General features: G+C 43.4%; 1 protein-coding gene across 1 annotated transcript in view; it reads left to right on the top strand.

Moving 5' to 3' along the window:
- The first annotated feature begins 4,124 nt into the window (after window positions 1–4,124).
- SWAP70 (switching B cell complex subunit SWAP70) overlaps window positions 4,125–15,788 on the top strand; it is a 49,735-nt gene continuing 38,071 nt past the window's right edge. Inside the window, exon 1 of the mRNA XM_081323656.1 lies at window positions 4,125–4,647. Within this exon, the coding sequence (XP_081179782.1) occupies window positions 4,549–4,647 (99 nt within the window). The 5' untranslated portion in view covers window positions 4,125–4,548. The remainder of the gene's footprint in view (window positions 4,648–15,788) is intronic.

The following is a 15,788-nucleotide window of genomic DNA, read 5'->3' as shown; positions in this document are numbered from 1 at the left end:
TAAACAGTTTGGCAGAACTTCTTGAATGCAATGGCTTGTTCCAGATTCAAAACAAAATTTGTTTTCTACTTTGCACATGCTTACCAGTTGTACAAGTTTTGTAATAGATTTCAGGACCAACTGAAAAACTGTCTTCTTATGTATTTCCAAATACATAATACCATAATGAAAACCATTGATACTGAATGCTCTAAGTTTAAATCAAAGCAATTAAAGGACTTTTAAGTCCTATTAGAAACTTCATGGATTACTGCCTTGTCGTGGCGAAGGGGCTTGCGTAATTCAATGAAGCTATGAGCTATGCCGTGCAGGGCCACCCAAGACGGACAGGTCATAGCAGAGAGTTCTGACAAAACGTGATCCACTGGAGAAGGAAATGGCAACCCACTCCAGTATCTTTGCCATGAAAACCCTATGGACAGTACCAAAAGGCAAAACGATATGACGCTGGAAGATGAGCCCCTCAGGTCAGAAAGCATCCAATATGCTACTGGGGAAGAGCAGAGGGCTAGTACTAGTAGCGCCAGAAAGAATGAAGTGACTGGGCCAAAGCCGAAAGGATGCTCAGCTGTGGATGTGTCTGGTGGTGAAAGGAAAGTCCGATGCTGTAAAAAAAATTTCTCCATAGGAACCTGGAATGTAAGATCCATGAATCAAGGAAAGCTGGACGTAGTCAAACAAGAGATGACAAGACTGAACATCGACATCTTAGATATCAGCGAACTAAAATGGACAGGAATGGGTGAATTTAATTCAGATGACCATCAGGTATACTACTGCGGGCAAGAATCCCTCAGAAGAAATGGAGTAGCCTTCATAGTCAATAAAAGAGTAGGAAAAGCAATACTGGGATACAATCCTCAAAATGACAGAATGATCTCAGTTCGAATCCAAGGCAAACCATTCAATATCACAGTACTCCAAGTCTATGCCCCAACTACCAGTGCTGAAGAGGATGAAATTGACCGGTTCTATGAAGCCCTACAGCACCTTATAGAACTAACACCAAAAAACGATGTCCTTATCATCATGGGGGATTGTAATGCTAAAGTAGGAAGCCAAAAGATAAGTGGAATAACAGGCAAGTTTGGCCTTGGAGTACAAAATGAAGCAGGGCACAGGTTGATAGAATTTTGTCAAGAGAATACGATGGTCATAGCAAACACTCTTTTCCAACAACCCAAGAGACGGCTCTACACATGGACATCACCAGACGGTCAACACAGAAATCAGATTGACTATGTGCTTTGCAGCCAAAGATGGAAAACCTCTATACAGTCAGTAAAAACAAGACCAGGAGCTGACTGTGGCTCAGACCATGAGCTTCTCATTGCAAAATTTAGGCTTAAACTGAAGAAAGTAGGGAAAAGCACTAGGCCACTCAGGTATGAATTAAATCATATCCCTGTTGAATATACAGTAGAGGTGACAAATAGTTTTAAGGAATTAGATTTGATAGACAGAGGTTTGCAACATTGTACAACAGGTAGCATCCAAAACCATCCCAAAGAAAAAAAAATGCAAGAAAGCAAAATGGCTGTCTGAGGAAGCTTTGCAAATAGCTGAGGAAAGGAGGAAAGCGAAAGGCAAGGGAGAAAAAGAAAGATATGCCCAATTGAATGCAGAATTCCAGAGAAGAGCTAGAAGAGATAAGAATGCCTTCTTAAATGAACAGTGCAAAGAAATAGAAGAAAACAATAGAATAGGGAGGACCAGAGATCTTTTCAAGAAAATTGGAGATGAAGGGAACATTTTATGCAAAAATGAGCATGATAAAGGACCAAAACGGCAGGGACCTAACAGAGGCAGAAGAGATTAAGAAGAGGTGGCAAAATTACACAGAAGAACTATACAAGAATGAGCTTTACGTCCCTGATAATCACAGTGAGGTGGTCACTGACCTCGAGCCAGACATCATAGAACAGACATGTCAAACACAAGGCCCGGGGGCCGGATCTGGCCCACAAAGTGGTTTCATGTGGCCCGCGAAGCCATCCTGGAAACAGTGAGGGAATGGCCCCCACTGCCTTGGCCCTGGCCCAGATACCCTTCTTCTGCCAGAAACCCTCAGATCTGTCCCACTCCTGCGCAGGCCCCCATAGGCACCCTTGATGCGAACAATGTAGAGCTGGCCATGCCCACCCAATAGGCCATACGCACTCTAGCCACGCCTACCCAGTAGGCCATGCCCACCCTGGCCATACCCACCTGGCCCCTTGAGGGCAACCACAATGCTGATGCGGCCCTCAATGAAATTGAGTTTGACACCCCTATCCTAGAATGTGAAGTGAAGTGGGCCTTAGAAAAGCTGAGCAACAACAAAGCTAGTGGAGGTGACAGTATTCCAGCTGAGCTATTCAAAATCTTAAACGATGATGCAGTAAAAGTACTACACTCAATTTGCCAGCAAATTTGGAAAACTCAACAGTGGCCACAGGATTGGAAAAGATCAGTTTACATTCCAATTCCAAAGAAAGGCAGGGCCAAAGAATTTTCAAACTATCGCACCATTGCACTCATTTCTCATGCTAGTAAAGTTATGCTTAAAATCCTACAAGCTAGACTCCAGCAGTATGTGGATCGAGAACTACCAGAAGTACAGGCAGGATTTCGAAGAGGTAGAGGAAGTAGAGATCAAATTGCCAACATACGCTGGATCATGGAGAAAGCTAGAGAGTTCCAGAAAAACATCTACTTCTGCTTCATTGACTATGCTAAAGCCTTTGATTGTGTGGATCACAACAAACTGTGGCAAGTTCTTAAAGAGATGGGCGTACCAGACCATCTTATTTGTCTCTTGAGAAACCTATATGTGGGCCAAGAAGCAACAGTGAGAACTGGACACGGAACCACTGATTGGTTCAAAATTGGGAAAGGAGTCCGGCAAGGCTGTATACTGTCGCCCTGTCTATTTAACTTATATGCAGAGCACATCATGAGAAAGGGAGGGCTAGATGAATCAAAAGTTGGAATTAAGATTGCCGGAAGAAATAGCAACAACCTAAGATATGCAGATGATACCACTCTAATGGCCGAAAGTGAAGAACAATTAAAAAGCCTCTTGTTGCGGGTAAAGAAGGAGAGTGCAAAAGTTGGGTTGAAACTAAACATTAAGAAAACTAAGATCATGGCATCCGGCCCTCTCAATTCCTGGCAAATAGATGGGGAAGAAATGGAGGTAGTGACAGATTTTATTTTCCTGGGCTCCAAGATCACTGCAGATGGAGACTGTAGCCAAGAAATTAAAAGACACTTGCTCCTTGGGTGGAAAGCCATGACAAATCTAGACAGCACACTAAAAAGCAGAGACATCACCCTGTCAACAAAAGTGCGTATAGTCAAGGCTATGGTCTTCCCAGTTGCAATGTATGGCAGTGAAAGTTGGACCATAAGAAAGGCTGAGCGCCAAAGAATTGAGGCCTTTGAACTATGGTGCTGGAGAAGACTCCTGCGAGTCCCTTGGACTGCAAGGCGATCAAACCGGTCAGACCTAGTGGAGATCAACCCTGACTGCTCTTTAGAAGGCCAGATCCTGAAGCTAAAACTCAAATACTTTGGCCACCTAATGAGAAGGAAGGACTCACTGGAGAAGAGCCTAATGCTGGGAAAGATTGAGGGCAAGAGAAGAAGGGGACGACAGAGAATGAGGTGGCTGGATGGAGTCACTGAAGCAGTAGGCATGAGCTTAAATGTACTCCAGAAGATGGTAGAGGACAGGAAGGCCTGGAGGAACGTTGTCCATAGGGTCGCGATGGGTCGGACATGACTTCGCAGCTAACAACAGAAACTTTTTAACTGATAGGTTGAAAAACTTCTTTTCTGTGGGTTCTTGCATAGCAAAGCTGTACCATCATGGTAGACAGATGTTGTCCAGGAAGCAATAGTGGCATACACATAGCAAATGAAGTCCTGTATTATGTTCCTTCCAATTTACACCAGGTAGAGAACAACAGGTGATATTTTTCTTTTCCAGTTTCAAATCTTTTCCATTTTTTCTCAGTTCTTGTTCTCCCCCCCCACCCACCCCGTAAAGTAAAAGGAAGACGACGGGAAAGCTTTTTTGAGATCAGCGCCGCGTCCCACGAAGGCTGCAATTATCCACCCCAAAGGTGGTAAAACACGAGAACTAGACAGGTCTGCGGCGAAGGGCAACGTTTTAATATCAGAGTTCACCCGGATTTGAGGAAGATCTGCCTGAATTTCTCTGCATTTTTCTTTGGAAAGGCTTTGCAATTTAGTCCCGCCCATCGTCACAGATGAAGTCAGAGCCTGGTCTGGGAGGAAGACGCCTGTCCTCTCCCCTTGGGTCCTTCTCTCTGCAAAGCAGCGCTCCCGGTCCGAGCTGAGACGGAAGCACAGCCGTACGACGTTTTCGTAAACCTGGCGGTGCGTAGGCCGCTCTCTTCCTAGAGCGGCCGTCTGCCGGAGCCTGCTGGAGGCAGCCGGGAGTGGGCAGGTCGCGGCTCCAGCGGCACACCAGCTCCCTCCCGGGAGGCGCGCTTTGAACCAGGCGCCGGGAGGCAGAGAAAGAGCGCGCAGCGACGGGCCATGGGGAGCCTGAAGGAAGAGCTCCTGAAGCCCATCTGGCACGCTTTCACCGCCCTCGACTTGGACAGGAGCGGTAAAGTCTCCAAGTCGCAGCTGAAGGCAAGTCAAGGAGAGACGGGAGAGCGCCTCGAGCCCTGAACCGGGCGAGGGGATGGGGCGGCGGGGGCAGTTTCTGGGGAGCCCTTTCGCTGCCCCCCCCGGCGGAGCCTTCCCTAGGCACTTCCCCTTTTTGGCGGACCCGGAGAGCTTTCCAGGCTGGGGTGAGAGCGGCAGGGAGGGGCGACAGAGAGTCAGGTGCTGGGCTCCATTGCTAAGCCCAGCTGGCTGGCCCACCTAAAGTCTTCTCCACCAGGAAAGCTTTTCCTTTGCTTCTCACAGTGACTTTGGGAAAACGTTCTCGGAGCATTTTGTCTTTTGGACTCAGAGCTAAAACAGAGAGCGTATCCCTTAGGATGGGAGGTGTAGTTGGTACAGGCAGCTGATTCCTTCCAGGGTGAGATGGCTGTATTTGCAGAGAGGCTTCATTTTGGGCATACTTCTTACAGGACCTTACTTAAGAACCTTGTTCACATTAAGCCATTGATTGCTTCATCAGACTTTATTAAATAGCAATAGCACTTAGAACTATATACCGCTTTACAGGCCTCTCTCTAAGTGATTTACAGAGTCAGCATATGGCCCCCAACAATCTGGGTCATCATTTTACTGACCTCGGAAGGATGGAAGGCTGAGTCAACCTTGAGCCGGTGAGGAAGGCGATTGTGTGGGTTCACACAACGTGCTGACCGTAAAGCGTGTTTTGGAGTCCCAGAGGCTGGGCTCAGCCAACACTTGAAGCTAAAGCCAAATAAACCATTAGTGAGTAATTAGTGAGTAGGATATTTGAACCCAGGCAGGATCTGGAGTTGATAACTCTTGATTACAGTACTCTTAGGCTCATTTTGGGAGAATCCAGAAATCAATGTATGTTCTTTCAAGGTGGGCTTGCCTATTGTAATAGTCCCTTCCCCAAGCCCACTGTTTTGTTTCTGTAGGTTGGGAGACTGAAAAAGCTTTTTTCTTCAGATGACATTTTATTTTTTGGGGGGGTCTAAATGAAATAATTCATTGGCACAGGACCTGATGATTTCAAATTATTAGCCCATCTTTATCGAGAATTCTAGAGGAAATCTAAAAAGAGAAAATACTTCCCCCTTGATATCTGAATTAAGGATATTATGTAGTAACTCAGATGCTCTTTTGTTTTAACTAATGTAAATCAATAATAAAAATACAAGAAACTAGTGTGGCATTTATATATATTTTCTATGTAGCATGACTTTTAGGGCCGCTTGGCTATCAGCCATGCTGTACTTCAGGTAAACATGATGATGTTGGCTAACTAATTTTGCTATGTGCTCATTTTGTAATTTAGGATGAGTTCATTGTCCATTTAATTATAGGTATGCTAGTGTTCTGTAAATGCTGAAATAGCTAAATGTGCATGTGGGGTGGGGGATTAATCTCAAACAGCTTGCATGTCAAAATGTACACATGCAGGTGCTTCAATGCAGATTGAAAGTTACATCCATGTACTCAAAATATTTGGTCTTGTGGATAGACTGTTTAAAGACAGTGTTACACTATTAAGCAGTAATTTATCTTAGATGGTCAAATGAGACATACTTGTAAAAGGACAACAAATTGTTAATGATTGATCTCGTTGCATTTGTCCAAGAGAAGAATCTGGGCTAGAGTGCCTAATTTGCATGGAAAAAATAAGGTTTAGTCTTTCATAGTTCCACATAAAACCTGGAAATTCCCTTCTCTTGAAGAGCCAGTCAGCTAGACAAAACTGCTTTAGCAAGATTAATGCCTTGATGCGGAGTAAAGTAACTTCTGCTGTTTTCTAAATTTTTGCAGCTTTGTGATGTGTTATTTGTCTACCTCAACCCTATCAAAATATTTTGGCTGTTTCTAAGAATGTTCCCTAATACACCTTGTTGTGGGTGTAGATATGTGAAAAGTGAATCAAATAAGATAAAGATGGCCTTGAGTTGACTTCGGCTTCTTGGTGACACAACCACAGTGACATGGAAAATAATATGCAGTTTTCTTGGCAAAAGTACTGAAGTGATTTTATTTTATTTTTTTATTTTAATTCCATTTATATCCCGCCCTTCTCCGAAGACTCAGGGCGGCTTACAAGCTTAGCAGTAGCCTTCATTCTATGTACATGACTGCTTATTAGGGTTTTCCACACACACACCCCCAAGCAGCATTATTACAAAGTCAGCTTATTGCCTCCAACAATCTGGGTCCTCATTTTACCTACCTCGGAAGGATGGAAGGCTGAGTCAACCTTGAGCCTGGTGGGATGCGAACCTGCAATAATTGCAGGCAGCTGGTGTTACTTAAGGAGGCATTAGCCCACTGCTCCACCAAGGCTAGCCACCAAGGCTTGCCATCTCTTCTGGGATATTTTTCAACTTCCCAGTTCAACTTCTAGGTTTGATATTTATTTATTTTACATTTTATCCCACTTTTATTATTTTTATCAGTAACTCTAGGTAGTGAACATATCTAATATTTCTACCTTCTTCTATTTTCCCCACAACCACCACCCTGTGAGCTGTATTAAGCTGAGAGAGAGTAACTGGTCCAAAGTCAACCAGCTGGTGAGACTAGGACTCACAATTTCCTGGTTTCTAGCCTGATGCCTTAACCATTAGACCAAGCTGGCTCTCCCTGATTGTCACAATCCAAGTATTAACCGAACCAATTTAGTTTCTTAACCCAGACATCGTAGATGTGTTTAGACCAGGGGTAGGCAACCTTGGCTCTTTTATGACTTGTGGACTTCAACTCCCAGAGGAATTCTGGGAGTTGAAGTCCACAAGTCTTAAAAGAGCCAAGGTTGCCTACCTCTGGTTTAAACTAATGAAAGTAAATAATTGTTCTTATTCTAGAGTTATCTCTAATTGATATATTCTAGTTAATAAAATGTAGCTTGAATTTTGGGAACAGTTTAAGAAAATATAAAGCTGGCTTACATAAAAAATACCTTTTAGTTCTTGGGTAGAAAGTAAAGAATCTAGAGAGAGATTGAGCTTTTCCTGTTTTTTCCACACACTGATCCCTTTCTTAGTTGCCACTGGTTTATAGTAAAGTAAATTAAACTTAGTAGTTTTAAGAAAACGTACGGTGGAGGAAATCCATATAGGTAATCCTCATCTTACAACGGAGCTTATAATGGAGCCCAGAATTTTTATCATAAATCAAGACAGTTATAAGTTGAGACAACCAGGTGACTGGACCCAATTTTGTTATTTGTTTTGTGGTGTCATTACGTGAACCAAAGTATTCCTATGGATGTGTTTTTTTTGCTGGAAAACAAACAGTGTTGTAAATTGTGGACATGTGACCATGGAATGCTACAACCGGACATAAAAAAGAGCTGGTTGTCAAGCGCCTGTCATATGACGTGTGTCCGTGTTGGAACTCTGGAACTTCAAAGAATTGCTAAGTGACTGGTTGTAAGTTGAGAACTACCTACATATGGCTTTTAAAATTGTACTCTATTCTTGAGGCACCCACTTTCTGTTTTACCATATCCAGTTTTGACCTTCCTCTGATTGCATGAACTTCCCCCAAAAAACCATAAAACCCACTTTATCCTAAAGGAGTTTTAGGTAAGGCTTTCCCATCACTTGTTATTAGGTACATTTAATTGTGAGGGATTAAACCCAGAACTGCTGCAAAGTTCTAGTACTGAAGTGTGGTCCTTTTATCAGTATTTCAAATAATAGGACAAGAAAAATGGTTTGACATTTTGAAACAAAGACATAATTCTACGATTAGTTTGGGATGTGGACCTCCCCTGTTTAAAATTTTTTAAGTGATTTTAGCACAGTGATATCTGGCACATATAACTATTGAGCAAAAAATTAAATTTGGCTTAGAAGACTGCCATTTTTGCTGTAGGAGTGTCCATTCAAGTACTGACAAATTATAATTGCTCATCACTGTAGAACTTTTTGTTCTGTGAAAATGAAGAGCGTATAATGTTAGCTATTTCAGGCCATGATTGGACTGCCAGGCACAGTTGGAATGAAGCCATTCTTATTATAAGAAATACTCTGTCGTTGTAATTCACATTTAATGCTGCAAAGCATAAAAATGTAGCATGTCTTACCCCCTTCCATTCAGTTGGTTGTTGCTCTTTCTACGCCAATGGTCTACAACATTCAGACACCCGAATGAAAAAACTAGCTTTTGTTTCAACTCCATGTGGAGTTTACCAAAGGGAGATATTCTGTACTGGAGATGAAATAGTACAAGTAGTCAAGAGCTCCATTCTTGCTATACACTCTTTGGAGCATTCACCATGGCAGTCTTGCACAGTTTTTAGATCTTTGATCTGCAAATCTGGATGTATTCCAGCAGGCTCCCTTGGCCCTCATTTCCTCTGGGTAAGCCAACATTAGAAATGTTTGAATAGGCTTCTACACCTGTGGAATGCCTCGGATAGTAGATCATTGTAACATCACTAGTTTGGCTGGAGTCTGTGCTGGCAACTGTGAATTCTGTTAATAATTCATGGCAGTCTTAAGAGACAGGACTGAATGAAAACCCAGAATTCCTAACTGTATTTGTATGTGTTCTGAAAGTTGTCTGTGGAATTTTTATGAACATTGCTTGGAATCTTACACAGTTCTTCAAAAGTGTTCTGTCTTTTTATTTAAATTGAGACTATGGGTAGTAATTTACAAAGGGTTTTTAGAGCTTCCAAATTTTTATGATCAGTCTACACCTCAAAAGTAATTCCCCCCCTTCCCAAAAATGGTGCGGGGTTAGTAATGCCCATCTTACTAAAGCCTCTTACTTCCACATGGCCCATCTCCTGTCCATGTCAGTCAGCTTTCGGGATGTGTAGGCACAAGGTTGTAGCTCCACCCTGTGATTTTTTTTTTTGTAAGAGGACAGCACCCACGGCTATCTGCTTGAATGACGAACTGCTTTTCAGGATCAGGGTGCTTAATGACAGGTTCGGCTGCAAAAAGACTTTCTAGAGTTTCGAATACCGCTTGGCATTCTAGCGACCATTGCAGAGGCTGACAGAGTCAGGGTTTCCCCACCTTTTCCCATTTTGAGTAAATCAGTGATTGACATGGCTATCTTTGCAAAAGAGGGAATATATTATGGTAAAAGTTGGCAAATCCCAGAAAACATTGAAGCTGCTTACGGGTCCATGGGGGTTGCCATTCCAGTACTGCCTTCACTTTAGCAGGTCCATGTCTTTTTCCTCACTTGAAATCTGGTACCCCAGATAGTCAAGGCGTGTCTGGTGAAATTTACACTTTGACAGCTTTGCATACAGTTTGGCTTTTAACAGTTTCTTTAGCATCTCACGGACCAATTTGGTGTGCTCTCCCATGGTTTTGGTATAAATAATGTCATCAAGAAAACTAAAAAAAAACCCTTGTATAAATGGACATGGAGCACCTGATTTATCAATTGCATAAATACAGCTGGGGCCCCCAATAATCCAAAAGGCATCACTTTAAATTGGAAGCTTCCCAAAGGACAATTGAAGGCGGTGTTCCACTTGTTCCCCTCCTTAATACGGACCCAAAATTATGGCCTAAGTCATCAGGACCACCACAAAATGAACGATTTCCCAATGCTGACCCATTTCTGTTAGGTGGAAAGCAGGTGTACCTCCAATAAGGGATCCATCAGCTTGCTCAAACCTCATGGGTAGGGGCAGCTTGGCTTGAATCCCCAGCTTGAGCACTGTGGACAGGTTAATTAAGCACCGATGTTTAAGTTCATATGGGTCTCTAGAATATTAGCTTGACAGGAAAGGCAAAGGAAGGAATGGGTTGACTCACCATTGGATCTTCCTCGCCTTCCTCATCACTGTTGTAGGACGCCGGCATCTGTAATGGCTGTGGCTGGGCTCTTGCCTTGGGCTTGGCAAGAGGTGGGATGTGCAATAGCTGGGTGTTGATGTGCCCAGTTGGTCTTCTCTCTTCCACCTCTGGGAGTTTTTCATGGCTTTGCGGTGGCAGTTGGTGCGCTTCTGGGTTGGGGCTTGGGAACTGGGCACTCCACAGCATGGTGACCCATGAGACCACATCGGTAGCATTTGATAGGAGGCCTGGCTGGTGCTTGGAGGATGCTGGTGTTCATAGTGCCCTGGGAATATCAACCAGAACAGTGTATCTCCTGGATGCGTAATGGCTTGGGTTCGGCTGTGCCTGGCTTTCTGGGGCAGTCCAGTTCGATGTCCAGCATCACTGCCATGCTGTACCACTGATACGATTGGTTACGAACACCCCAAATGATACAGGCTTGGAGTAAGTCGTGGTTTAGCCCCTGCTTGAAGTAGTTAATCAGCAATCATTCCGGCCCCTGCCTTAGCTGACCGGCAACTCGTCTGAATTCACTAATGTATTTCTTAGCAGGGCAGCCTTTTTGCTTCAGATGATGGATCTCCTTCTCAACCAGCAAGGTCTGGGATTCGTTTTCAAAATGACCTATTAGTTGCTCCATGAATAGGTTAGCATTCTGCAGTTCAGGAGCCCCTTCATCATGGAGGTTGGTCACCCAGTCGGCTGCTTCCTCCTCCAAATTGGCCACCATGGCAATCACCATCTGAGCATCATCCAGGTAGGCATAAGCGTAGCGATCTAGATGAGCCCACACTTTGTTCAGAAAGAAGAATAGTTTCTCAGGGTCCCCATCAAAGGTGGGCTTGGTGGGAAGCGGCTCAAATCGTGGTGGGGCCATCTGCACCTGCTGCTAGGCTGCCTGTTGGTCCTGGGGACATGGCTGAACCACCCTCCAGACTTCTCTTGGCCGGGTTTCTGGACTGGTGGGTTGAGGCTGCGGCAGCGGATTGGGTTGGGATACAGGGCTTGACATCACAGCTGGCTGGGGAATAGGTGAGGTGGCACGGGCTTCTGTAGTTGGGCTGGGACTCTGGTGAGGGGTTGGAAGTGATGGCATTCCCTCTCATGGCACACACATCCTGGGAGTCGGGAACCATCACTTTTATCTCCAATCTGCCAAATTTCTCCTTCAGCTGCTCAAGTGAGAGGCTGTGGACTGTGGACTGGAACTTCCAGTCTCCAGAGTTGTCCCCTCCGATCGATCCCTTTCCCTCCTGGTATGCTGCGGATGAAAACCCCTAGGATGGCAGCAACAGGAGTTCCTCTTCAGCAGCAACAGGAGCGCTCCTGAGCTGAGGGGCAGCTTCGGCTTGATAGAGGTCCACTAGGATCGTAGTTCCCCTCTGCGGTACCAGCTTCCCAGGTTGGATCAACTGGGATTTTGGCCGAACCCCTGCCAATGACGCCTTCTTGGTGGCTGGAGCGGCTGCTTGCGTTCCAACAGCTGGAGTTCCATTGTGGCTGGGAACGGCTCCATTCTTTTCATCGATCCTCAAATCTTTGCCGAGTCTTTACCGCTCTTCCAAAGGATGGGTAGGCAGTTGGGGCCCAGCACCCTGGAAAAAAATTAAAGTTTTGGGAGACCTGGTTTAATGTCATGTTTCCGAGTGACAGAGACGAATAAAGCAGAACTCTGAGGCTTGAAAATCCCTCAAAAAACATGTTTATTAGTTACAAAGTATCGGCACGGTCAAAAGTGAAACCAAGTCTGAATACACAAGTAACAATTGCCCAATTACAAAGTTTAATGTCCCACCCACAAAACTATGCAATCAACTATGTTCCCCAATATACTCATTTGGTGGGCTTTTTATGCAACCCCTAATCGCTGGAGCAATAGATGACCTTGGTTCCCACGGGACAGAAGATTATTTTGACTAATGAAGCACCTGGGCAAGCCCCATCCCTCTGATCCATGTGGCAACCTCAAATGGGGAAAAATGGCTGCAGCCATGCTCATTTGCAGAGTTGACAATGAGATTGTTGTCTTGAAATTTGAGAGTTGATTTGATATCATGGAGTATAATGGTCAGGATGAACACAAATATCTTGTGCATCCTGTTTCCTATGTTTCTTTGTCATGTCCAAAATACAACACTTGCATCTTTTCTTTTGATAATGGAACCTATCATATCTATCATATCTTCCTATGCACACTGCTTACTACAAGGAAAAAAATATTACTTCAGTTTGGACGTTGTAGAGAAGAATAAGGAACAGGAAGAACTAAGTATTTTCTGCATTACATTGAATAATTGCTAGCAAAGTGGGTGCTGTGTCAGTTTTCTGTGTGAAACTGCAGTGAAAGTTTATTAACTATGTTGACAGTTTCTAGGGCAGAGGTGCAGCAGGCAGATATAGAAGCTTCTGTAGTTTAAGTAATCAAAGTGTTATAAGTATTTTGCTTAAGATTGTAGCATATTTGCTTTTACAGTACTGTACTGTACTCTAAAATAGTTGCATCATGAAGTGTAATTAGGCTTTGAAACTAGATTATTTTGAGTGTTGCTCCTCTATTTTTTGAATATTTTTTCAATATTAAAACAAATCTGATGGATAGTATAGTATGTATATCTTGAATCTAAATATATAACCATTTTTTCATTTAAAAGGTTGTAAATGTTTTGTTATGCATGTGACAGGTTCAAAACCTGATGGACTGCTTTCTGGCTTGAGGGAAGTGGAAATAATATTAGAAAAGATTTACATGTTGACAACGTAACAAATCAAATCTGTTGTGTCTTGCATTTTTTAAACCCACAAAATATTGCACTAGCATATTCCTATTAAGTACGTGGCTTTTGTGAGGGGAGGAGGCAGAGGCTTTGTCCTCTGTTGCTGTCCTGTTGTAAATTAACCTATCCATTCTGCAGTCTTTGTTGCCAATTTAGCAGAGTCTAAATTATCTTTAAGGGACGCGGTGGCTCAGTGGGTTAGGACGCTGAGCTTGTTGATCAGAAGGTTGGTAGTTTGGCGGGTCGAATCCCGAGTGCCGCGTAACAGAGTGAGCGCCTGATACTCGTCCCAGCTTCTGCCAACCTAGCAGTTCAAAAGCACGTAAAAATGCAAGTAGAAAAATAGGGACCACTACGGTGGGAAGGTAACAGCGTTCCGTGCACCTTTGGCATCTAGTCATGCCGGCCACATGACCACGGAGACGTCCTCGGACAAACGCTGGCTCTTCGGCTTTGAAACGGAGATGAGCACCGGCCCCTAGAGTCGGAAACGACTAGCACGTATGTGCGGGGGAACCTTTACCTTTACCTTTTTAAATTGTTGTTTGAGAGATGGATGCTTCAAAAGTCTGTCTTCTTTCTCTTGCACTAGAGTAGAGGTCCCCAACCTTTTGGGTACCAGGGACTGGTTCCGTGGGTACCACGGACTGGAGGATGCATGATTTTGTGTGCTGCCTGCATCCCGCAGTTGGGGCTTTGCTTGTATGTGCGACCCGGTTGCTGGCATGCTGCGGCCTGGTACTGGTCCATGGACTGGGGGTTGGGGACTCCTGAACTAGAGCATCCTGCCAAATTAATACTACACAGAACTAGTCTATAACCATAGATATTTTAACACTGCAAAAAAGGCTGCAAGGTAGGCAACCACAATAGTTTTAGGGTAGTTCTTAAGGTTAACATTTCTATTTTATTCAAAGAGGAAATGGTGTAAGTATTATAGGCAGTGAAGCAAGAAGGCATTCTAGCATAGAGGAGGAAGTGCTACAATGAAAAAGTAGTGGAAATTTAACAATGTTTGGAACAGAGCTGTATTCATCTCTGTTAAAATAATATTGTGCAGGATATTCTTAATTACTTGGAATGAATGATACACCTTATAAATCATAAATTGTAAAACATTTTTTTACTAAAAACTGAATTTCCTCAAGGAGAATAGCTCTAAGTAAAATCTGCTCAGAAAAATATTTCCACGTATTGGAACCATGTTTTTTTAATTAATTAACTTTTGCAAAGTTAATTATGTAGAAGTCTGAACTCAGGTGAGGGTGCTTTGTTTGGTGAGAAGAACTCAGGTGTGATGGCAATAATGCTGGCAGTTCAAGGACGCCGTATCTGTAATTTTCTATATTGGGAAAGGTACTTCGTGAGTCCTTCAGATTATTTAATGGAATTTTTATCTGGCTGCTCTAACAGATACACTCCTTCAACATTTGGGAGCATGTGGGGGTAGGGAAGATGCTTTGTTTTATTTGATAATTCACTGCAGTGTCCTTTATAACTTCTCCTTTTAAAAATAGTCTACAGTTTGCAGCCATACTTGGCTCCAAGTATTAACTTATAAATCATGTAGATTGAATGCTAGTTCTGACATGAAGGTGGATTGTGAAATCTGCCTTTTTCTACTAAAACAAAGGATCCCCCCCTTAATAACAATGTGAAAAAGGATGGTTACTATAGAAAATCTTCTAGTTTGAGAGAGGTTGAAGCTTTCTATAATCCCATTAAGTTGCTTTTTAATATTATATTTTGCTGATCAATGCTGATACATTAAATGCAAATCTACAGAGATAGAATATCTTTGCTCCAATCATCGGTAATAGAGGATATTTAGACCAGGGGTCCCCAACCCCTGGGGCCTGTGGCCTCTTTGGAACCGGACCATGGAAGCAGCAGGCAAGCATGCATGCAGCTCTACTTCTGTGTGCAGCGGGCAAGTGGGGGGCACATACGCAGCACAATTGGTGTGAATGGCAGGCGTTTGTACTCGCCGTTTACACAAATGGAGCTGCATATGTGCTCGTCCAGAACCATTCCTCTCTCTACCATCTGCCAGTCCGCAAAGCTGGAAAGGTTGGGGTTTAGACAGGACATCAGAATTATCATCCTGTATATGTTTTTAATTTACAAGTTTTTCTTTCTTTTAATAGTACCTTACTGCATCTTACACGAATAATTAAAGGGATGATTAACAGAATAACAGAATCAGAAGGGACCATGCAGATCTTCTAGTCTAACCTCCTGCTCAAGCAGGAAACCCTGTATCATTTCAGACAAATGTTTGTCCAATCTCTTTTTAACAACTTCCAGTGTTGGAGCACCCATTACTTCTAATTATTTTCCTTTACCCTGTTCCTTTGTAATATTATTATTTTTGGTTTCTGTTGCTTGCATTCCCAGGATGTTTTGCAGTCACTCTGGTCACCTGCTCTTGAGTAATTTTTACGATTACCTGTAAAAGCTCAATCTGTAAAATAAAATTGTGTATTGATTCATGATAATCATCCATCTCTTTAAAGCAGGCATGTCCAATCCATGGCCTGTGGGCCACATGCAGCCCAGAGAGCTAGTA

This window comes from Vipera berus (genome assembly GCF_964194415.1).
Source record: "Vipera berus genome assembly, chromosome: 1".
Lineage (NCBI taxonomy): Eukaryota > Metazoa > Chordata > Lepidosauria > Squamata > Viperidae > Vipera > Vipera berus.
Note: the sequence above shows the minus strand (reverse complement) of the source record. Positions and strands in the feature narration are given on the sequence as shown.